This window comes from Tursiops truncatus, chromosome 11, assembly GCF_011762595.2.
Source record: "Tursiops truncatus isolate mTurTru1 chromosome 11, mTurTru1.mat.Y, whole genome shotgun sequence".
In the NCBI taxonomy this organism is placed as follows: domain Eukaryota; kingdom Metazoa; phylum Chordata; class Mammalia; order Artiodactyla; family Delphinidae; genus Tursiops; species Tursiops truncatus.
The window spans coordinates 5,400,168-5,421,545 of record NC_047044.1 but is presented as its reverse complement, the minus strand read 5'-3'; the positions used below and the strand labels follow the sequence as shown (position 1 = coordinate 5,421,545).

At 53.1% G+C, this 21,378-nt stretch overlaps 1 protein-coding gene across 1 annotated transcript; it reads left to right on the top strand.

The window, feature by feature from the left end:
* Positions 1 to 1,683: 1,683 nt before the first annotated feature.
* Positions 1,684 to 20,719, top strand: PNPLA3 (patatin like domain 3, 1-acylglycerol-3-phosphate O-acyltransferase). Its single transcript, XM_019945134.3, has 8 exons — positions 1,684 to 1,962; positions 4,602 to 4,834; positions 6,008 to 6,073; positions 10,811 to 11,020; positions 12,112 to 12,172; positions 15,842 to 16,057; positions 17,174 to 17,306; positions 18,515 to 20,719. Exons 1-8 carry the CDS (start codon positions 1,776 to 1,778, stop codon positions 18,654 to 18,656), a joined length of 1,248 nt encoding a protein of 415 aa, XP_019800693.1. The 5' UTR covers positions 1,684 to 1,775; the 3' UTR covers positions 18,657 to 20,719.
* Positions 20,720 to 21,378: the final 659 nt, after the last annotated feature.

The following is a 21,378-nucleotide window of genomic DNA, read 5'->3' as shown; positions in this document are numbered from 1 at the left end:
TTTCTTCTCTTTGTTTGGGCAAAGGGCGAGTCCACTTGCTGTCAACATGCAGCCACGAAGAGGAGGTCACTCCTCAGCCCTGATCCTTTCTCACCTACATCTGGGTCACGCCAGGGAAGACAGATTTCCCAGGCGGCCTGCCATGAATGTGTGTCTGTGGATAGGAAGAGAATACAAATGCCAGTGGCTGGCGGCAGGATGACTCCTCCGGGGCCTGCGAGCACAGCCTCTAATTCCCGCCCCGAGCCTGGCCTTCCTGTCATTAGTCCTAAGGGTAGTCATGCAACGCAGGAGGGCTGGCAGGTGCAGGATGAAGGGGTCCCAGGTAAGGGGAGGAGGTGCGAGATTGTGGCCCCAGCTGACCCTGACAACAGGCTCAGTTTTCCCACCCAGAAATCTCATTTCTGTCCCAGCCCTGAGTGTAGGGTGGGTGTGGAGGGCAGTCAGCTGAGACAGGCCTGTGAGTGCTGCCCCCCCGCTGCCCAGCAAAGCCAGCATGGTCAGGGACAGACAGAGGGACCAGCCCTTTCCTTGCTCTGGGCCTCAATCTATGAAGTGTCTGTGTGATGTCGCTGTTGGCTCAGGTGGTCACTAGGGCCTGCAGCATCCACGCCCTGGGATTCCGGTCCATAGATGGGAGACAGAATGACCTACCCTGGGGGTCTGCAGTCCCTGAGGCAGCCCAGCCTCAGCCTCTGCCCTGATCCTGGGCCCCCTGACACCTCCAGGCACAGGTTCAGCCCAAGCAGGGGATGCCTCAGACTTGGGAAGCTGTGTGGGTGGGAGGGTCATGCATAACCCCTGTGTCCAGGGGCCTCACAGGTGACATTTTGAATCCTGGCAGCATCTCCACCCGTCGTTTTACAGAGGACACGGGGTGGGGGGGGGGCCTGATCCCAAAGCCCACACTCTGCGCTCCATGTGGGCCTTGGTGGAGAGGGGAGGGGGCTTCTCTGTCCACAAAACAGGGGGTAGGATGGCCCAGTAACCTGGGTTGCTGGCTGTACAACTCTGGGCAAAGGCCTAAGCTCCCTGTGTGGGCTGCTCTGGAAATGCTCTGTGCAGTGTGGACACAGTGGTCAAGGGGACCCTAGACACTTCCTAAGGGCACCAGGAATCACCCAGGCCTGAGCCTCCTGAACTCCCATGGTCCTGCACTGCCCACCCCACCTGCCAGCACCAAGCACCTGTTATTCACAGATTTTTCTTAGAAGTGAAACTTTGAAAGGGAAGCTTCGTGTCCTTATCATTAAATGAAAAATCTCTTCCGCTTGCCGTGAACTGAAGACATCATACAAAACCCTGCAGGAAATCAGACATGAAATTCTATTTAGATGCTGGTGTCTGCTGAAGGCTTGCTGACTCGTAAAAAGGGAAATGATAAAGCGTCAAAAAGATATTAACAACCTAGGTGGGCCGCTGTTAGTTTCTCCCTGGTTTAAGGGATGAAAAGGATCGGAAAGGGAGGTGTTTCTCTCCACGACACCCACTGTTATTGGAGGGTTGGAAACCTCTCTCCACCCTCACGCGGGCACGGGTCCTCGCCTCTCCTCTGCCCGGGTCCAGGCCCTCCCAGCCCTCCGCCGCCCGCGTGCTGCCCCAGCATTGGGCGGCCCACCGGCTACCTCGCCTGGTCCGAGCGGGGGCGGGGCCGGCCGGGTGACGTCACGCCGGGAATGCCTGGGGTGAGTGCACCCGGGCCGGCTGAGAGCCAGAGTGGGCGCCGGGCGGAGACGCGGCGCTCTCGGACCCCGGACGCCCGACCCGCCGCCGCTATGTACGACCCCGAGCGCGGCTGGAGCCTGTCCTTCGCCGGCTGCGGCTTCCTGGGCATCTACCACATCGGGGTGACCAGCTGCCTGAGCGAGCGCGCCCCGCACCTCCTGCGCGACGCGCGCACGTTCTTCGGGGCCTCGGCCGGGGCGCTGCACTGCGCCTTCCTCCTCTCTGGGATCCCCATGGGTAGGTCCGGGCCGCCGCGGGGCTCCGCGCGGGGAGGCGGGGCGCGGTGGAGCCGTGATTGGAAATGGAAACTGCGGGGTACACCCGGGGTCTCCCCAGACAGATGCCTCCTCCAGTGCATCTTTTTGCCCCGCACCGGGGAGCTCTATTGCCGGGCCTGGGAGGGGGGCGCGCCGGGTGAGCGGCTCTTCTGGGTGTGGGAACCCGGAGCGCCTCCTCGCCTCGACACCCTTTTGGGGCTTGAAGAAAGCGCCCCCAGACCCAGCCTGGGACTGAGAGCCAGGTTGTCTCAGAGCGAGGGGGAGGAGGGAGCGCGACGCCTGGGGTGGGGGGGCGGGGGGCGGGGGGGGGGGGTCGGAGGCCCGATTTGCCCTGCTTCCGGCCAGGCCAGGAAGGAGGTTTTGGCCTGTGGCCCAGGGTGGCTTCCTTCTTCTCTCTGGGGACCAGAGGGACTGGAGACCCCCGGCCCCGGGCACCTTTGATCTCTGCCCAGCTCTCGTGGGAGCTCTGGGGGCGGCTGGGTGCCTCTCAGGTAGAGGGCAACTTGCTGGTTTGGATTGAAAGAGGGTTGGGTAGAGGTGTTTTGTGGAGGCGGGGAGACGGGGGTGAGGGGAGGTAGGAAAGTTGTCTCTTCCTTTTCCGGTGTTTGAGACCCTTCTTGGGGGCTGGACATCCCACATCCCCTCCTCTTCTCGCCACCACACCCCTGCTCAGTGCCCTGGAAACGAGGTCCTGTGCATTTAAATCTTGTTCTAGTGAAGCATCTCTGTAATCGTGGGTACCAGTGGGAGGGGCGGACTGGGGCTTGTGGCCAGCTGGCCTAAATTACTAGGGTATGACATCCTTGGCCTGGGATCCTAGCCAGGGAGCAGGGCCTGGAGCAAGTGGCAGCATGGAGCTGTTGGCATCCAGAGGCCCCCAGACAGGAAGATAATGCACCTTTTCATTAGCCCCTGTTTGTCTGGGCTTCCTTAATGGTTTACTCTTTACTCTACCCAGGGACTGCTGTGTCGGACACTGGCAGCAGGAATCCCTTTAGTAAGCACAGCCCTGCCATTGGATAGGATCAGGGAGCAGACCCTGGGCTGATGGAGAGGTGGAGATTAGGAGAGGCCACCGTGGCCGCCTTCCCCATCGAGGGGGAGAGGAGCAAAGGGCAGGAAATGTGACCTCAAGGAGGACCAGACTGGCCACCTTGGGCTTGAGCCAGCCCTTGTGTCCCAGAGTTGTGACCTGGAGACAGCCACATGGTCAAATGTTTAATTGGGACCAGATTCAAATGCACAGACGCCAGCACGTGAAGTGCCCTGACTCCAGCGTAGAGGGCGTTCCTGACAGGCAGAGGACAGGTGCACCCTGGGGTTGTGTCCTGCAGGGGCTGGCTCGGGACCACCAAGTCCCTGGAAGGTGGATCTAGAGGTCCTGGCAAGAACTGCTCCGGAGGTTCTGGGAGCCCCAGCTTCCTGCTTTAACTGCCTGTCTCACTTGGGGACCGCCGGGGAGCATTTCCCAGGGCCTGTGACTTGGGCATGGCTCCTGAGAGCGCCTCCAAACCCAGGCTGACTTGGCAGGAGAGACTGGCAGAACCAGCCAGCTGTGTGCAATTTTGTGCCTTCTGTCGGGGCTCAGTGGGGCCACATGTGCAGGGAGAGCTGAGTGGAGGTCGGAAGCGGGTCAGGACCTGCTGAGGTGTGTCCGGCCTTCTGCATCCCAGGATCTCTGGATGACTAGGGCTCGGGCTGGGACAGGTACTCTGTCCAGGGCAGTGCAGACCAGCCAGAGGGGGCCAGGCCAGTGAGTGAGGTCAGTTGGAGCATGCATGTGCCCTGTGCCCACTGGATGGTCTGGTAATTGTGACATTAGAGGTTAAGAGTGAAGTCTAGTTGTTTATTAGGTGCTTCATCTGGGCTGAGCACCTATAGATTGTAGTGTATCTAATCTTCTCTATTTCCAAAAGGTAGTTGAGTGTGGTCCCACGTTAAAAACATGCAGTCTGAGACTCAGAGAGGCAGTGAAGTGGCTTAGTTTAGCGGCTCAGCTAGTAAGAGGTGGAGGCAGGATTCAAACTCAGGTCCAAGGCTGCGCTTGCTGTCTGCTCCCTTCAGTGTTAGGCCCATTCGTGCTCAAGGTCCGACGCTGTGAGTGCCTAGCTTCTGGCCTTGATGGAGGGATGGAGGTGAGGAGAGGGTTCACGGGGCCTCTGGAGGCTCGTTCCTGTGGCCAGGGAGGGCCTAGAGCACTAACTAACAGAAATAGGCCTATCTTACCTTTCCTAGTAGCCGCATGGAAAAAGTAAAAGACATAAGTGAAATTAATTTTATTTATCCCAGTCCAGCCAGAATCTTATCATTTTCACATCTAATCAATATAAAACATTATTCATGAGATATTTTACATTTTGTTGTTGTTCTTGTTGCTCTAAGCCTTTGAGATCCAGTGTGTCTTTTACCCAGCTCAGTTTGGGCTAGCCACATCTCAGGCCCGGGAGCCACACGTGGCTGCCGGATCGGACAGCCCAGGCCTAGAGAAAGGGAAAGGTCAGCAGCAGCTTCCCTGCTGCCAGGTTTCTGGTCCTGCCACAAAGCATTCCCATCTCCAGGGTGGTACATTCCTTTGTATACTTGTCTCTCTCCGTCCAGAGCAGACATTGCAGGCCCTCGTGGACCTTGTCCGGAGCGCCAGGAGCCGGAACATTGGCGTCCTCCACCCGACCTTCAGTTTGAACAAGGAGGTCCGAGATGGTCTCCAGAAACACCTCCCAGACAACGTCCACCAGCTCGTCTCGGGCAAAATTGTCATCTCGCTCACCAGAGTGGCCGATGGAGAAAATGTGCTGGTGTCTGATTTTCGGTCCAAAGACGAAGTCGTGGACGTAAGCAGTTTGCTTATCTGGGTGTTGTCGAGTCATAAAGACCGTTTCATTTCAGAAGCAACAAAGAGAGGGCTGTCGTAAGCCACCTGACCCGTTCTTTTCTTAAGATGCAAAAGAACCTGGTTGCCCGCGATGCTGGCTATAGCTTCCTGTACCAGGGTGATGTGAACTCTGAGGGCATCCAGCGGTCTGGTCCAGAGCATATGCAAAACTGGAGTGTTCCAGGACACTTTCAGTTTCAAATAACCCCTCCCCATCCTTCAAGGCTTGGCTTATGACCTTTTGCTCCCGGGACCTCATCCCACATGTGTCCCTCCTCCCAGCGATGCCTGTTCCTTCATGAGGACCCCTCCAGTGAAGTCCCACAAGGGTGGGAGTGTGTCTTGTTTGCCTCTAGCAGAGAAGCTCACTGGCAATAGGAAACTACCACTTAGTTTGGCCGAGGCCTTTTACGAGAATTGCTTGGATATCATTTCACTTAACACAGGTCCCTACGAGCATGCAGCCTGGCACATAGAACAGCAGCTTCTCAGCAGCCAGTGTCATCTTCCACTTAACCTCGTTTGTGGAGGCTTCCTCTAGGCAGCCAGCACCTGTGCGTTCCCACGTGAGCCCTTTCTCTCACTGCGTCAGTGTTACATCCTGCCTGATGCTCGCTAGCGTGGCGCGACTCAAAGCGTGGGCCCCGGACCGGCAGTCGCAGCAGCGGCATCGCCTGGGAGCTTGTTAGAATTGCAGGCTCTCGGGCCCCGCCTCCAAGCTGCAGCATCGGAACCTTAGGGGTGGGGCACCGAGTCTGTGGTTCGCCATGCTCTCCAGGCGATTCTGATGAACCTCAGCGTTTGCAAAGCCCTGATCTAGCCCCTTCCCTGTCAATCAGCTAGTCACCAACTCTTGGTTCTGTCTCTGATGGCCCAGTGTGACCCTCGTGGGGAGCAGGGGCAAGAAGCTACAGTCTGCAGATGGTGTCGTTAGAGAATTGGTCCTTGGGCCTGAAATAATAAGTGTGTAGGTTGGTTCATGTTCGTTCAACCATTTATTAAAGCACCTCCTCTGTGCCAGGAGTGTTTTCAGGCTTGTTGCTCTCCTAGCTTGGAGGAGAATTATAAAGACCCAGGGGGACAAAAGGCAGCCCGCTCTGGGCTGTGGTTTCACTCCCTTTTGTCTCCACAGGCCTTGTCTTGTTCCTCCTTCGTGCCTTTCTTCAGTGGCTTGATCCCCCCCTCCTTCAGAGGCGTGGTAAGTCCGCTTTTAAACTGTGTTTGAGGGAATTCCCTGGTGGTCCAGTGGTTAGGACACCTCACTTTCACTGCCAAGGGCCCGGGTTCGATCCCTGGTCGGGGAACTAAGATCCAGGAAGCCAAGTGTCCAAAAAGAAAAAAAGAGGCACTGGGCTCAGGTACCCTGGGCCCCTGAGACCTGTCCCCAGACGCGGAGGCTTTTTGCCTCTCAGCCTTCAGACAGAGATTCCATAGCTGGTCCCCTTCCCGGCTCTGTGGGCAGCAAAACCAACTTCGTTTAGAATAATTAGCTGGTTATCTGTAAGGTAAGCTCTTCAGTTAATCTTTTTTTTCTTTATATTTTGGGAATTTTTTTTAACATCTTTATTGGGGTAAAATTGCTTTACAGTGTTGTGTTAGTTTCTGCTGTATAACAAAGTGAATCGGCTGTATGTATACATATATCCCATATCCCCTCCTTCCTGCGTCTCCCTCCCACCCTCACTATCCCACCCCTCTAGGTGGTCACAAAGCACGGAGCTGATCTCCCTGTGCTATGCGGCTGCTTCCCACTAGCTACCTATTTTACATTTGGTAGTGTATATATGTCAGTACTACTCTCTCACTTTGTCCCAGCTTACCCTTCCCCCGCCCCATGTCCTCAAGTCCATTCTCTATGTCTGCATCTTTATTCCTGTCTCGCCCCTAGGTTCATCATAAGCATTTTTTTTGATTCCATATATATGTGTTAGCATGCAGTATTTTTCTCTTTCTGACTTACTTCACTCTGTACGACAGACTCCAGGTCCATCCACCTCACTACGAATAACTCAATTTCATTTCTTTTTATGGCTGAGTAACATTCCATTGTATATATGTGCCACATCTTCTTTATCCATTCATCTGTCAGTGGACACTTAGGTTGCTTCCATGTCCCGGCTGTTGTAAATAGAGCTGCAATGAACTTTTTGGTACATGACGCTTTTTGAATTATGGTTTGCTCAGGGTATATGCCCAGTGGTAGGATTGCTGGGTCATATGGTAGTTCTATTTTTAGTTTTTTAAGGAACCTCCATACTGTTCTCCATAGTGGCTGTATCAATTTACATTCCCACCAACAGTGTAGGAGGCTCCCCTTTTTTCCACACCCTCTCCAGCATTTATTGTTTGTAGATTTTTTGATGATGGCCTTTCTGACCGGTGTGAGGTGACACCTCATTGCGGTTTTGATCTGCATTTCTCTAATGATTAGTGATGTTGAGCATTCTTTCATGTGTTTGTTGGCAATCTGTATATCTTCTTTGGAGAAATGTCTATTTAGGTCTTCTGCCCATTTTTGGATTGGGTTGTTTGTTTTTTTGTTATTAATCTGCATGAGCTGCTTATAAATTTTGCAGATTAATCCTTTGTCAGTTGCTTCGTTTGCAAATATTTTCTCCCATCTGAGGGTTACCTTTTTGTCTTGTTTATGATTTCCTTTGCTGTGCAAAAGCTTTGAAGTTTCATTAGGTCCCATTTGTTTATTTTTGTTTTTATTTCCATTTCTCTAGGAGGTGGATCAAAAAGGATCTTGCTGTGATTTATGTCATAGAGTGTTCTGCCTATGTTTTCCTCTAAGAGTTTTAAGTGTCTGGCCTTACATTTAGGTCTTTAATCCATTTTGAGTTTATTTCTGTGTATGGTGTTAGGGAGTGTTCTAATTTCATTCTTTTACATGTAGCTGTCCAGTTTTCCCAGCACCACTTATTGAAGAGGCTGTCTTTTCTGCATTGTATATTCTTGTCTCCTTTATCAAAAATAAGGTGACCATACGTGCGTGGGTTTATCTTTGGGCTTTCTATCCTGTTCCATTGATCTGTATTTCTGTTTTTGTGCCAGTACCATATTTTGTAGCTTTGTAGTATAGTCTTAAGTCCGGGAGCCTGATTCCTCCAGCTCCATTTTTCTTTCTCAAGATTGCTTTGGCTATTCGGGGTCTTTTGTGTTTCCATAAAAATTGTGAAATTTTTTGTTCTAGTTCTGTGAAAAATGCCATTGGTAGTTTTATAGGGATTGCTTTGAATCTGTAGATTGCTTTGGGTAGTACAGTCATTTTCACAATTCACTTAATCTTCACATGAGCACTGAAACAGGTGCCCAGTGGCCTATTAAGGTATAAGATGCTTAAGAGTCAGTTACTCACTTAAGGTAATAAGTTTTTTTTTTTTTTTCTTGGCTGCATTGGGTCCTCGTTTGGGCATGCGGGCTTTCTTTAATTGCAGCAAGTGGGGGCTACTCTTCGTTGCCGTGCGCGGGCTTCTCATTGCGGTGGCTTCTTTTGTTTTGGAGCACGGGCTTCAGTAGTTGCGGCACGCAGGCTCAGTAGTTGTGGCTCGTGGGCTCTAGAAAGCAGGCTCAGTAGTTGTGGTGCACGGGCTTAGTTGCTCTGCGGCATGTGGGATCTTCCCAGACCAGGGCTTGAACCTGTGTCCCTTGCATCAGCAGGAGGATTCTTAACCGCTACACCACCAGGGAAAACCGGTAATAAGGCTTTATTCTTAGGGGTTGAGGGTTATAATCCTCTCTGGGTCTGACTCTATCCTTTTCAGCCCGTGGCTTCGGGCAGAAGCTGCCAACAGGGCTGCAATTTGGTTCCATTCAACAAATATGTAAACACACGTGGCTAGTCCCGAGCCCTGCCTCTGGTGGAAAAACAGAAGTTGAGGTGTTCGTCCTGCAGGCTCTGGACTGGATGCTGGGCTGTGCTGGACCACCTGGCAGCCTCCTTCTAGGGCAGCAGTTATCAGATGATTCTGTCCTCCCACCCGGGAACATCTGGCGATGTCTGGAGACAGTTTAGGTTGTTACAGCTGTGGGAGAGAAGACACAACATCCCAGTGTGTCAGCAGGAGGCACCTTAGAAACCCTCCTGGTTCATGCTTTAACAGCAGCATGGTCCTCAATTGGCAAAGCAAGTTGCAAAGGCAGGTTACACGTAGCCTCGCTCATGCCCCAGAGCATCGCCGGGACAGACACATAGTTGCCCCTATTTACAGATGAGAAAACTGAGGCCCGGAGCCGTGAAGGGATCGCCTGCAATTCTAACAGCGCCAGCCTGGCAGACAAGCCTAGAATCACATGTCTGCTCTAGCCCACGTTAGCTGGACTACTTTGGACACATTTCTTAACCTCTCTGAGATTGAATTGGCAAAGGAGGGTTGATAATGATGAGGGTTAACAGTAGCGCTCAGTTGTAGCATTGTTGTGGGAATTACATGCGGTAATGCAGTGAAGATGCGGCATAGAGCCTGGCACAGGTAAGTATTCGGTAAATATGGGTGGTTTTGTCATTGCTGTTATCTTTTCATTTCCCCCAGGCTGCTCCAGCTGTGGTGCACACACAGTCACCCCCCCCTCAGTGTACTCAGATGAAACCTGCCGATAATTAGAGCAAAACGTTGAGCTTCCACTGAGCGAACTCAGAATGTTCCTGTAGAAAAGTTCAGGGTGGAGGGAAAATTATACAGGACAGAGGAGTCATTGGACTTTATCCCTTGAGTGACAAAAGAGTGGATATATGTATATGTGTAACTGATTGACTTTGCTGTACCGTAGAAACTAACACAACATTGTAAATCGACTAGACTCCAATAAAAGCTAATTTTAAAAAATAAATAATAATTAAAAAATAGTCAGCTCCTTCCTCCCTCCTCAGTCTTAACCAAAGATTCCCGACATTTGGTCCTGCGTCCCTTTCTGCCAGTGAGGGTTTTGATGCCTTCCTGTATCTTCCGTAGAAATCACGTGGCAACAGTTTAGAAACTACTGCTGTATGTACACATCTCATCATTTCTGGCCTCAAGGCAAGAATCTCTTGATAGCTAAGCCATGGCTGAACGTGCCTGGTTCTTTTTTGGACTTCTTTGAGGCCAAGGTGTGCCCTGAGATTTCTCCCTTTGGAAGGACTGGCTGGGGAAATTCTCCCAGTTGTGATATTTGAAGGCCCCCCGCCGTCTGTGGGCACCAACAGCTGGGCTATGATGGTCGTGGGTTTGGGAATCATTCTAGACATTGGTTTCATACGTGTAGACTCAGTCCAAATTGTACCAAAACCTGCCTGCCCCAGCCTGGCCGTGGGCACTAAGGTTGTTCAAGGATATGGCTACAGGAAAACTGATTCTCACAGTACTTACCCCAAATGCACCTTTGTTGTGGGATAAGATGCCCTTTTCAGAGAGCTCGAGTCCCAGGTTCATTGCGTCATTTAAGTCTCCAGTGCAGCTTCTCATTTCCCAGGTGTGGACGGGCTCACAGGTTAAGTGTCTTGTCCAAGATACCTAAAGCAGCAAGGGCCTCTGGAATTGAACCCATGACCGTCTGTCTCCCTTAGGGCCAGGTCTATGTCACACTCTGTCCCCAGTGCACACAGCGCCCCTGGTCTAAGCAAATTACATGGGTATGCCTAGGGACGCCCACCTGGGCTCGGGACTTGGCCGTCGCAACGTGGGCCAGACACCAGCCTCCGTCTGCCTCTTGGCCAGGCACTTTTTTGTGCAGTGTGCAAACTACGCAGCAGCATGTGGCAACCCTGAGCGCCAGCCTACAGCCTGGCCTGGCACAGAAATGCTCAGTAGGGATTTGCTGAAAGAGTGATCCCAGAGCCCCTCACCGTATCTGCCTGCGGCTCTGAGAAGCCTCTGGCCATGATCTGAAACACACAGAAAACCCCAGCCCAGAGCTTCTGACAGTATGTACTTTTTTTTTTCTCCCTTAAAAGCGATACGTAGATGGAGCAGTGAGTAACATCATACCCTTCTTTGATACCAAAACGACCATCACTGTTTCCCCCTTCTATGGGGAGAGTGACATCTGCCCCAAAGTCAAGTCCACGAACTTTCTTCACGTGAACGTCACCAAGCTCAGTGTACGCCTCTGCTCCGAGAACCTCTACCTATTAACCCGGGTGCTATTCCCTTCGGATCTCAAGGTGAGGGGGCCTGGGGGCATTTAAACAGTGCTGCTGTTCAGATCCCACCTCCAGGGGCTATAGCTTAAGTATGGGCAGCCTGGATAGTAGGATTTTTTTTTTTTAATTACCCCAATGATTCTTATTTGCATCCATGGTCAAGAACTACACTGCAGGACTTCCCTGGTGGCACAGTGGTTAAGAATCTGCCTGCTGAGCAACTAAGCCCATGCACCACAACTACTGAGCCTGCACTCTAGAGCCCATGAGCCACAACTACTGAGCCCATGTGCTGCAACTACTGGAGCCGGTGTGCCTAGAGCCCGTGCTCCGCAACAAGAGAAGCCACTGCAATGAGAAGGCTGTGCAATGAAGAGTAGCCCCCGCTCGCCACAACTAGAGAAAGCCTGCGCGTAGCAATGAAGACTCAGTGCAGCCAAAAAAAAAAAAGAACTACACTGCACTTGGTGGTTTAATTTTTTTTTTTTTTTTTTTGGCTTGTGGGATCTTCAGAGATTGAACCTGGGCCCTTGGCAGTGAAAGCTCGGAGTCCTAACCACTGGACCGCTGGGGAATTCCCAGTTGAATCTTTTTTTGACTGTCGTTGTAGCGTGGTGGACCTTATCACCCTAACGTAGTAAGAAAGTGGGTAGAATCTGCACGGTGCCAGTTCTCTGGGGAGAAGGAAGGCCGTGCCACGCAACGTATACGTCAGCGTGTGCTCACGGGGAGAGGGAAGGCTGGACGGCGGGATTGGTCTGCCCGTGCGGTTTGTACACCGAGGAGCAAAGGAGGCAGCTCTTACTGTCCCACGACAAGTAGATCAGGCCCTGGTGTTTGTTAGGGTGGAGGCTCGTCCAGGGACCCAGGGAGACCAGAGAAACCAGCACCCGTCATGCTGGGGTACCAGCTGCATGGAGGAGGTGTCATTCGAGCTGAGTCCTGCCGGAAAGCAGAGCCCTGTCCCACCCCGCGGCGGCTGCGCTGGGCACGCGGCAGCGGCTTGGAGCTTGGGGGATTCTCGGCTTCGGGTCTGCCGTCTTCGGGTGCTGTTGAAAGGAATGGTGCCTAGCGACTGCCCCCTGCAGTTAATTTAATTGATTTGTCCACAGGTGCTTGGAGAGCTGTGCTGTCAAGGATACTTAGACACGGTCAGGTTCTTGGAAGAGAATGGTATGTACGGTAGGGCAACTGAAGTGCCCCTTTAACAAGCTTTCTGTTCACAGTCTTGGTCCACCGTCCTGACTCCATCACTCAGCACTCAGCACCTTCACCCACCGTCTCGCTCGGCCCTCTCATGAGTCCCGCGAGATAGGAAATATTTGCCCCATTTTACACATGGGGAAACAGAGGCTTGGAGAGGCAGCCCAGGTCTGCACTCCACTCACTGGGGAGCAGAGCTGAGACCTACCTGAACCCGGATGTCACAGCCCTAGGGCTATTAGCTCTCCCTCTGCAGTGTCACCTGTCTGTGTGCTGAAGGCAGTTCCTTTGTTTTTCTTTTCTGCTTTTGGACAATTGTGAACCTTTAGTTTGATAAAGAAGGAAGATAAACAGTTTCTGGGCCGCAGGTGACAGAATAGCTCCCGCTCCCTCGAGGCACGTGTGGGCCACGCCCAGTAGCCCAGCTGTGTTCTGGGGAAGGTTCCTGCCTTTGACTCATCCTGGCTCGTCCAGGCTGGGGGACTTGGGTTCTGGAAATGTTAGAGTGGAACCAAATACGTTTGGGGCTATTTTTCTTCGATACTAAAGGTTGGTTCATGCATTAATCCTCTGAATTAGCCTTTGGCCAAGACCAAGGAGATGGTGTGGTTCACGGGACATACATGTATTTATCTACTCAGAAAATGTTTACTGCGTACCGTCTAGGTGCCAAGCAATTGACGACTCCACAGCGAACAGACGGATGTGGCCCCTGCCCTCCTGGAGCTTAGTCCCGGGGTTGTTGCCGAAATATCGGCTTCCCGGTGCACCAATGCCGAACAGAAATACGGAGACAGAGATTTTGGAGGAAGACAGAGATTGCTTTATTTTTCTGCCAGGCAGAAGGGAAGACACGGCAGCCTAGGGCCTCAAGAACTGTGTCCCCCTCCTTCGGGAATCGGAGAAGATTTTATATGTGGGGCTCGCAGTCTGGGGTATATGATAAGGATCAAAGTAGTGAAGGTCTTACATTCTTCTTCCTGCATTATTTCAAAATAGTCACAGCTGGCGTCATGTCAGGCAGCCGGGTAATTGGGTCCGTTTGTCTCTGGGTTATCGGCCTGTGACCTTTTTTCTGAAATGCAGATGCTGCAAGGGGTGATCTGCTACAAGGGAGTGCAGGATGTAATTCACGTAATGTTAAAGAGTAGTAGGTTAGCTTTGTGAAGTACAGATCTAGTTACAGAAACTACAGGTTAGTAACAGTTAAGAAACACGACTAGGAGTGATGAACTCTTTCAGGCCACGTTATGATTCTTCTCTTTCTCTAGTCTGTTTCACTGTTCCCTTTATTTTCCTTGTTCTCAGGAGAGGGAAAACTTCATTTCTATTTTTGCTGCAACATGGTCGGGGACAGATATGTCAAGAGAAGGCTGATGGTGTGCTCGGTTGCCCTGGCAGGAAGATACAGGATGCTGTAGGATCACACAGGGAGCGAGGGGATCTGCAAGGCAGGGGAAAGCAGGGCTTCAGGAGGGTGTGAATCCGTGTTGACACTTTGAGGGCGAACAGGAGCATTCTAGGCATGGGGGACATGAACACGAGGTGCAAAGAAGGCGTGTGTAACTGGAGTGGCGGGAGTGGGGCACCCAGAGAGATGGACAGAAAGGAGAGGGGCGGGAATGGCAGTAAGTGAAAAGTTGAGGGACAAGGTTGGGCCTCACGGATGGGGTGAAAGGGTCTGCATCCCACGGCAATAGGGAGCCGCGGAGGGCTGCCGGAGCGGGAGTGAGGGTGGTCAGAGGGAGCTTTGGAAGCCCCGCCCCCGGCCGCAGTGCAGAGTGTGATGGCAGCATCCAGGAGGTCAAGGAGGCCGCCGTGGGCTTGGCCGGGGTCACGGCAGCAAGGGTGGTGGAAGGGGCCCAAGGGGACAGGACTTGGAGGCAACCAACCAGAGATTCGGGAGGAGGAAGACTTAGGGATGAAGACCTGGCCTCTGGCTTCTGCAGCCGGCACTGGGGGAGAGGGGCTCTGCTCAGGGTTCGGGCCCTCGAGGGCGAGGGTTCTGCAGGGAAGCTCAGGCCCCGCGTGCCGTGCCCCGGGGGCACATTTGGGTGGTTGTGCAGGAAGCACAGTGATGTCAGAGTCCGAGGTTCTGGAAAGCAGTCTGGACTGGGGATGAAATTTGGAAGCAACATGGGAATAATGCACAGTGATGGACCCTGTGGAAGTTACTAGGTGACTTTGGGCAAGCCACCTCCCCTCTCTGGGCCTCCGTTTCCACATCTCCAGCAGAAGACATTTGGATTAAATGACGCCAGGTGCTTCTTAGTAATTCTAAAGACTGGCATGCGGCTGGGTGTTTGTGGCATCGGTGCTGGGTTTGGGTTTAATGATCTAAGAGAGGTCCTCCCTCTGCCAGGCTGGCCGCCTCGGGGTCCTGCAGAGGACGCGTGGGGCTGGGCCAGGTGTCCTCTGGGAACAGATTCTCTGAAACATGCCTAAGGGAAAGTAAGTCCCAGGGTGTGAGCTGTGTGTCTAAAAGAGGCCGGAAAGATCCAGGGGAGCGTAACTGGGAGCTGTAACTTGGGAGCAAGGTGTGGGCATCCAAGGGCAGCCCCTGGTCTTTTTTTGTGTGAATTCTTCTTCTTGCATCCTCTTTTATTTTTTTTTAATTAATTAATTAATTTTTGGCTGCGTTGGGTCTTTGTTGCTGCACATGGGCTTTCTCTACTTGCGGCGAGCGGGGGCTACTCCTCGTTGCGGTGCGCGGGCTTCTCCACGGGCTCTAGGAGCGTGGGCTTCAGTAGTTGCAGCACGCTTGCTCAGTAGTTGTGGCTCACGGGCTCCAGAGCTCAGGCTCAGTAGTTGTGGCGCACAGGCTTTGTGGCTCCGCGGCATGTGGGATCTTCCCAGACCAGGGCTCGAACCCGCGTCCCCTGCCTTGGCAGGCGGATTCTTAACCACTGCGCCACCAGGGAGGTCCAGCCCCAGGTCTTTTAATCTGAGGTTGGAAGCAAGAGGTGAGCCGAGGCAGGCGTGGGCATCCGAAACTACCTGTCCCACTGCCCCCACCCAGTGTGCGAGCAGGAACCACCCACTGGCATTGGCTCCTGAGCCCCGGCACCTAGGGCAGGGCCTGCACAAACCCCCGACCTAATGCTTCCTTCGAGGCCGTGTGACGGAAGGGTGCCATCTCTGACATCACATCTCGGTTCGATTCTGGCTGTGCCACGTATTGGCTGTGTGGCTTTGGACAAATCTCTTAACCTCTCTGTGCTTCTGATTCCTCAGCTGAAAAGTGGAGATGATGGTCATGGTAGCAGTTGAATGGCTGCTGCGGGGCCTGGACCGCTGGCTTAACCAGTGGTTCCGTTACTATAAATTAGTTATAACCCTTAGCTTTGAACATCAAGAGTCCACACGTGGCTCCAGGGCCCACACAGCTGGTGAGTGATGGAGCCAGGCGCCCTCGTCACATCCACCCGGCGTCAAAGCCGCGCACTCCTTTCTCCCAGCTGGGACTGCCTGCCCCAATGCAGGGGGTTAGGGTTCAATCCCTGGTCGGGGACTGATCTCCGCCTTGTACTAATAACAGGCCTGCAGCTTCCCTCTAATTTGGTGGGCAGGTGTGTGTGAGTGAGTCATGAGCCTGCCGCCCGAAATTACCTGACGGGTTTGTTTCTGTGCCCTTCGCAGGCATCTGTGACAGGCCCCCTCTGTGCCTGAGTGCATCCCCAGCAGAGTCGGAAGTCCTTGAGGCCCCCCGGGAGCACGGGAGCCTGCAGTCTTCCCCGAGCATGGCCGCCGGGGAGGCGAAGCCTGAGGAAGCCACGCTGCTGGATCACCCACACCTCAGCATCCTACCCTGGGAAGACAGCACCCTGGAGACCCTGTCGCCCAGGCTCACCATAGGTGCCGGCTCTGGGGGCGGGACGGCAGAGGCTCTCTGTGACCCTTTATGAGGCAGAAAGGGTGGCTTCCCTGTGTGTTGTGGAGGAAGGTCATGCCGCTGCGTGGGAAGAGATGGGGCGGAGCGACCAGGGCAGGCCCGTTGGGACCCGCACCGCCCAGCACGGGCCTCCCATCCCCCTGGGTCCTTGCCCAGTCTCCCTTCCCATGGGGCCTGGCCAGAGGAAAACAACCTCCAGCTGAGTTTTGTGTTAACTGGCTGTGCTCTCTGCTCCTAAAGTCCAGGCACGCTGGATATTGTGGGGGGGACCCCCGGAGGTGGCCTGTTCTTTGAGAACGCCGTTCTCCGCCTGTCCTCCCATCTCAAAGCCTTTTCTCTCTCGAGGACCCCCTCCTAATTTCTCCCTCCCCGCAAAATCACAGTTTTGAACCTTCACTGAATCCGGTTATTTTATCATGTCATCGATTATATAATGGATAGACGAATGCACCGTCCAGCTTCCAGCTGGGCATTTGGGGAAATTCAAAGATGAACGGCACAGGGATTTCCCTGGAGGTCCAATGGTTAAGACTCCGAGCTTCCAATGCAGGGGGTTCGGGTTCAATCCCTGGTCGGGGGACTGAGATCCCACACAGCGCAGGATGTGGCCAGATAGAATAGAATAAATCAAAGACGAATGGGATGCCCGGTTCTTGCCCCTGAGGCACGGACACCCCAGGAGTTGCACTAACCAGCAGCTGCTCAGATTCCTGCGATTTGAGGCATCGGGAGGTCATTACAAAGGGGAAATAGAAGGCTAGGGGGTTCCAGGCAGAAGAGATGGAATCCAGCTGAAGGTGCAAAGAAGAGCTCATAAAACTGGGGCCAGGGGCACTTTGAGAAGTTTGCGTTCGCCTCCAAAAGTAGCCAGTTTAAAAGAGAGTCTTTAAAAGGGACCCTGTACCCTGTGGAGGATCCAAGGGCTCCTTGGGCAGTTCCCCACCTGATCTCATCTGCGGAGCTTCTGATTCTTGGGCTGCCAGGACTTGTATATTTCACAGACATTCCAAGCACCGCCCGGGGAAGCTGGTTCGGTTTTTACACTGGTGAGAGACAGACCTCCCCATTGTATCTTTCAGCCCTGAGGGAAGCAATTGGAAACCAAGATGGGTACGGAAACAAGATGTGCAACTTCTTACCAATTAAGGTCATGTCCTACCTGGTGCTGCCCTGCACGCTGCCCGTGGAGTCCGCCATTGCTGTGGTCCAGAGGTGAGCGCTTCACGTGGCTTTGTGGCATCCTCATGGAAGTGGGGCGAGGATTCAGTGAGAGAAGCAGTGGAAGGCCCTCGGCCTGGGGCCTGGCTCCTTATACAGTGGGGTGGAGTTCACTGTCAGCGTGGAACACCTTGGAAAGGTGCCTCGTTGGCAAGCCCCTGCCCACCCCTCCTCCTTTCCCACTGCTGTTACATGTCTGTCACTTCTTGTAGGTCTGCACTTCTATTTTGGGATTTTTTTTTTTTTTTTGCGGTACGCGGGCCTCTCACTGCTGTGGGCTCTCCTGTTGGGAGCACAGGCTCCGGACGCGCAGGCCCAGCGGCCATGGCTCGTGGGCGCAGCCGCTCTGCGGCATGTGGGATCCTCCCGGACCGGGGCACGAACCCGTGTCCCCTGCATCGGGAGGCGGACTCCCAACCACTGCGCCACCAGGGAAGCCCCTATTCGGGGATTTTATTCCTGGTATGTTGGAGGGATCTGAGGCCAACGCTGGGATGCCTACTGGATTCCTGAGCGTTTGTTTCCCCTCAGTTTTCTTCTGATGTACTTTGGTGTTTACTTTCTTTTTAGCGAGTTAGTCAACATGTCCCTCAGTCCATCTTTCAAAGTCCCGACCGTCCTTCAAACTCCAGCTCAGTCCTCCAGCTTTGGCCGTCCTCCCCGGAGCCCCTCTCCACGCGCCGACTCAGCCACCCGTTCCCGCACAGCCTTGCCCTGGGTTAGGGCTGCTCTGGCATTTCCCAAGGCCCGAGATGTGGGGTCCTTTCCATGTCCTGGGTGCTGGGAGTCTGGAGGGCAGCGGTCAGGCCTCCTTGGGGGCTCCCTCTGCTGCGCTCGCACGTGGCCAAGCCCAGGAGACCTGGGCGCAGGGGGTGGTTCTCGACCACAAGATGCTCTGCGTCGGTGGCCATGTTGCCACAGAGGAGTAGGATCCTGGAAAACCAAGGTCTTTTCCTTTTATTTCCACGTCAGTCCCTTGAGCGTTCCCAAATCAAAAAATGGGCTCATTTTCCTTTGGGCTTTTAGGTTGGCTTGTCTTTGGGAATTTATCACATCGGGGTTAGAAGTGACCCTGGCAGTTTCCCTGGACCATGATGTCGTTGTAAGATGTCTGCCTTTGGTTAGGGCTTGGTTTTGTTCTTTTTGGTTGGTTTCTCTTCCTGCTCATACGACGTGGGCGTCTCTCTGTTTTATTCCTGCAGACTGGTGATGTGGCTTCCGGACATGCCCAGCGACATCCAGTGGCTGTGGTGGACGACCTCCCGGATTTGTTCTCGAGTGATGACGCGTTTGCTCCCTGTGGAGCCCTGCATCAAGGACGCAGGACAAAAACTCCTGAATTAACCAAGCCCGCATAGCAACGGTTGCCATGGGCGCTCCTAATCTAACCGCACAGCCCCACGACGCCACAGTAGGTAAAGTATTCGCCACGTAGCAGCCTCGAAGCACCCTGACCAATCGCCTGATGCCATCCTGCCAGCAGGAATTTTCTTTGTCTTCAGGCTATAAAAGTTGGCCACTAGCCCACAGAGGGGGCGGCTCTCCGTGGTCTGTCAGGAAGTGGTTCCGCTGTATCTGCAGCGTCCCTCACTAACTCTGCGCTTCGTTCTCAGTAAACTCACTCTTTCCTAAGATACTTCATGTCTGGAAATTCTTCTTCCAACCCACGTGCGGACCACGACATTTTGGTGGCCTGTACGGGGATATCTCCTGGGGGGATCTCCTCCCCCACCTCCTCTCCTCATTCCTTGGGACTCTCTGTGAACAGGCAAGCTGCCGTGGAAGCAACAGAGGACTCTGGCCAGGGCCACACCCTGGCGTGTTCCGAAGGCTCCACGGCTCGCTTCGCCCCAGTAACTGCCGCCCAGACGGCTGAGGATCCCTCTGTCTTCCTCCCGACTGCGGACTAGGCCGATTGGCATCGTGCGGGCACGGGTCAGGCATTTAAAAGCCGTTAGGGCGCCTGCCGCTTGAAGACTCCCGTGAAAGGATAAGGGGGTCACGGAACAGACCAGGCTGTTAGAGCGTCTGCCCCCAGCAAGACAACTTCCGTGCGATGCGAGGCGTGTATTGATTCAAGCAGAACACTGAGCCCCCTCCCCCTGGCCGCCGCCTTCCCGGCAGGACTACAAGGCCGATTCCTCAGCCTGTCTTCTCTGTTACTTTCACCTTTTTCTCAGTCCGGATTGACTTACAGGAGCCTAGGCATTGCCTCGGAGCCATCCCCGGAGTGCCTTTCACGTTTCAGGGAATCGCCAAACGGTGAGTCACCCGGTGGGTCCCGGGAATCTCCTCTCTTTCCTTTCTTTCCCTGCCTGAGTCGCATGGTGCCTCAGTCGCACGCTTAGGGGTCACCTCTCACGGTCGGACGCGATTGTTGGGACAGTCGGCCCATTTTGTGCCTTAGTCACACGGAGAGATCACTGGGACAAAGGGGCCGCCTCTCTGTCAGCCGGTGACTCTCAGTACCCCCGTTCTACGGCGTACAGGCTAAGAATGGGTTCTGCGATGTCTCGGGAGCCTCCCTCGGACTCACCCCTCGGCTGTATCCTCAGGAACTGGGAAAATTTGACCCCGAAAATCTCAAAAAGAAGAGGCTCGTTTTCTTTCATAACACGGCTTGGACCCAGTATAAACTGGGGGACCGAGAACAATGGCTTCTTAATGGGACACTAAATTATAACACGATCCTCCAACTTAATCTCTTTTGCCGGAAACAAGGAAAGGACTCAGAGGTTCCTTACGTCCAGCCCTTTATGGCCCTTAGTCAGAATCCGGAGCTGAGGGACTCATGCCGCACGTGTCTTTCCGTTGCCACCTCATCCCCCCGACCCCCTCTGCCTCCCTCTCCAGCAGATCTCCTAGGCGGCCCTCCACTCGACCTTTCCTGTCCCCCGCTTCATGAACCCTCATTGCTTCAGCCCCTGCACCCACCGCAGCACAGCTCAGCAGTAGGTACCCCCTTATCAGGGCAAAAGCCCCCCTCCCCTCCCCACACAAGATCCAGGACTGCCCAACGCCAGGAAACAGATTCTAATATGCTTCCCTTAAGGGAAGTGGCAAATGGAGGCATGGGCACTATTAGAGTCCATGTTCCCTTTCCCGGGTCTGACATTTCCCAAGTTCAAAAACAAGTTCGGTTCCTTCAGTCAGGATGGCCACAGTATTCTTTAGAGTCCGGAGAAAATTGGTTAAGATAAAAATTTTTTGAAATTGCAAAACCAGTTCTTTATGCATATGCAATTAGGGAAAGCTAGCTTGTTGCAATATCTTTTTCAGAATTCTGACCCTGAGAGAACAAAAAATATGCCTAGGAGAAAGCTTGAAGTTAACTCTTATCATGTCCTTGAACTACAAGCAAAGCCCACTTTGCCTGAGACTTCAGCCTTGGGTTAATTAGTAGAACTTCAAGCCAAGAAAAAAAAAAAAAAAAAAAAAAAAAGAGGCAGGGGCTTCCCTGGTGGTGCAGTGGTTGAGAGTCCGCCTGCCGATGCAGGGAACACGGGTTCGTGCCCCAGTCGGGGAAGATCCCACATGCCGCGGAGCGGCTGCGCCCGTGAGCCATGGCCGCTGAGCCTGCGCGTCCGGAGCCTGTTGCTCCGCAACGGGAGAGGCTACAACAGTGAGAGGCCCGCGTACCAAAAAAAAACAAAAACAACAAATCAAACAATTCTAAATACAAGAAAAATTAAGCTAAATAAATTTCAGATTCACGTGAACTGGGGAATATTCAATATTAAATTAATACCTGGTATTAATGTTTAAGTTTATTGATCTAATTAATATAGACATGTCTTTAGCGTGATCAAGATTAAGTATAATACTTTTATTGTGCCTAGGTTTAATATAAACTAAATAAGATCTTATTATAACTGTCACAAATTTGTCAGCAATGAAAATAACTCAATGTGAAGAAACTTTTTTTTTTCGGTAAAAGTCTTTTGTCATTATAGACACTAACAGTTTCACTCTAATGCCTTTGCAAAAACGCTTCCTCTTCAAGAAGATTTATAAAAAGGACTTTTGGATAAATACAAGTTTCTGACTTTCAGACTATAATGATAAC

Excerpts from the sequence above, each read along its gene's own strand:
- PNPLA3 (XM_019945134.3), top strand. The coding sequence starts at position 1,776 with ATGTACGACCCCGAGCGCGGCTGGAGCCTGTCCTTCGCCGGCTGCGGC. Across the intron at positions 4,835-6,007 it reads CCAAAGACGAAGTCGTGGAC|GCCTTGTCTTGTTCCTCCTT; the intron begins GTAAGCAGTTTG and ends TTGTCTCCACAG. Across the intron at positions 11,021-12,111 it reads TATTCCCTTCGGATCTCAAG|GTGCTTGGAGAGCTGTGCTG; the intron begins GTGAGGGGGCCT and ends ATTTGTCCACAG.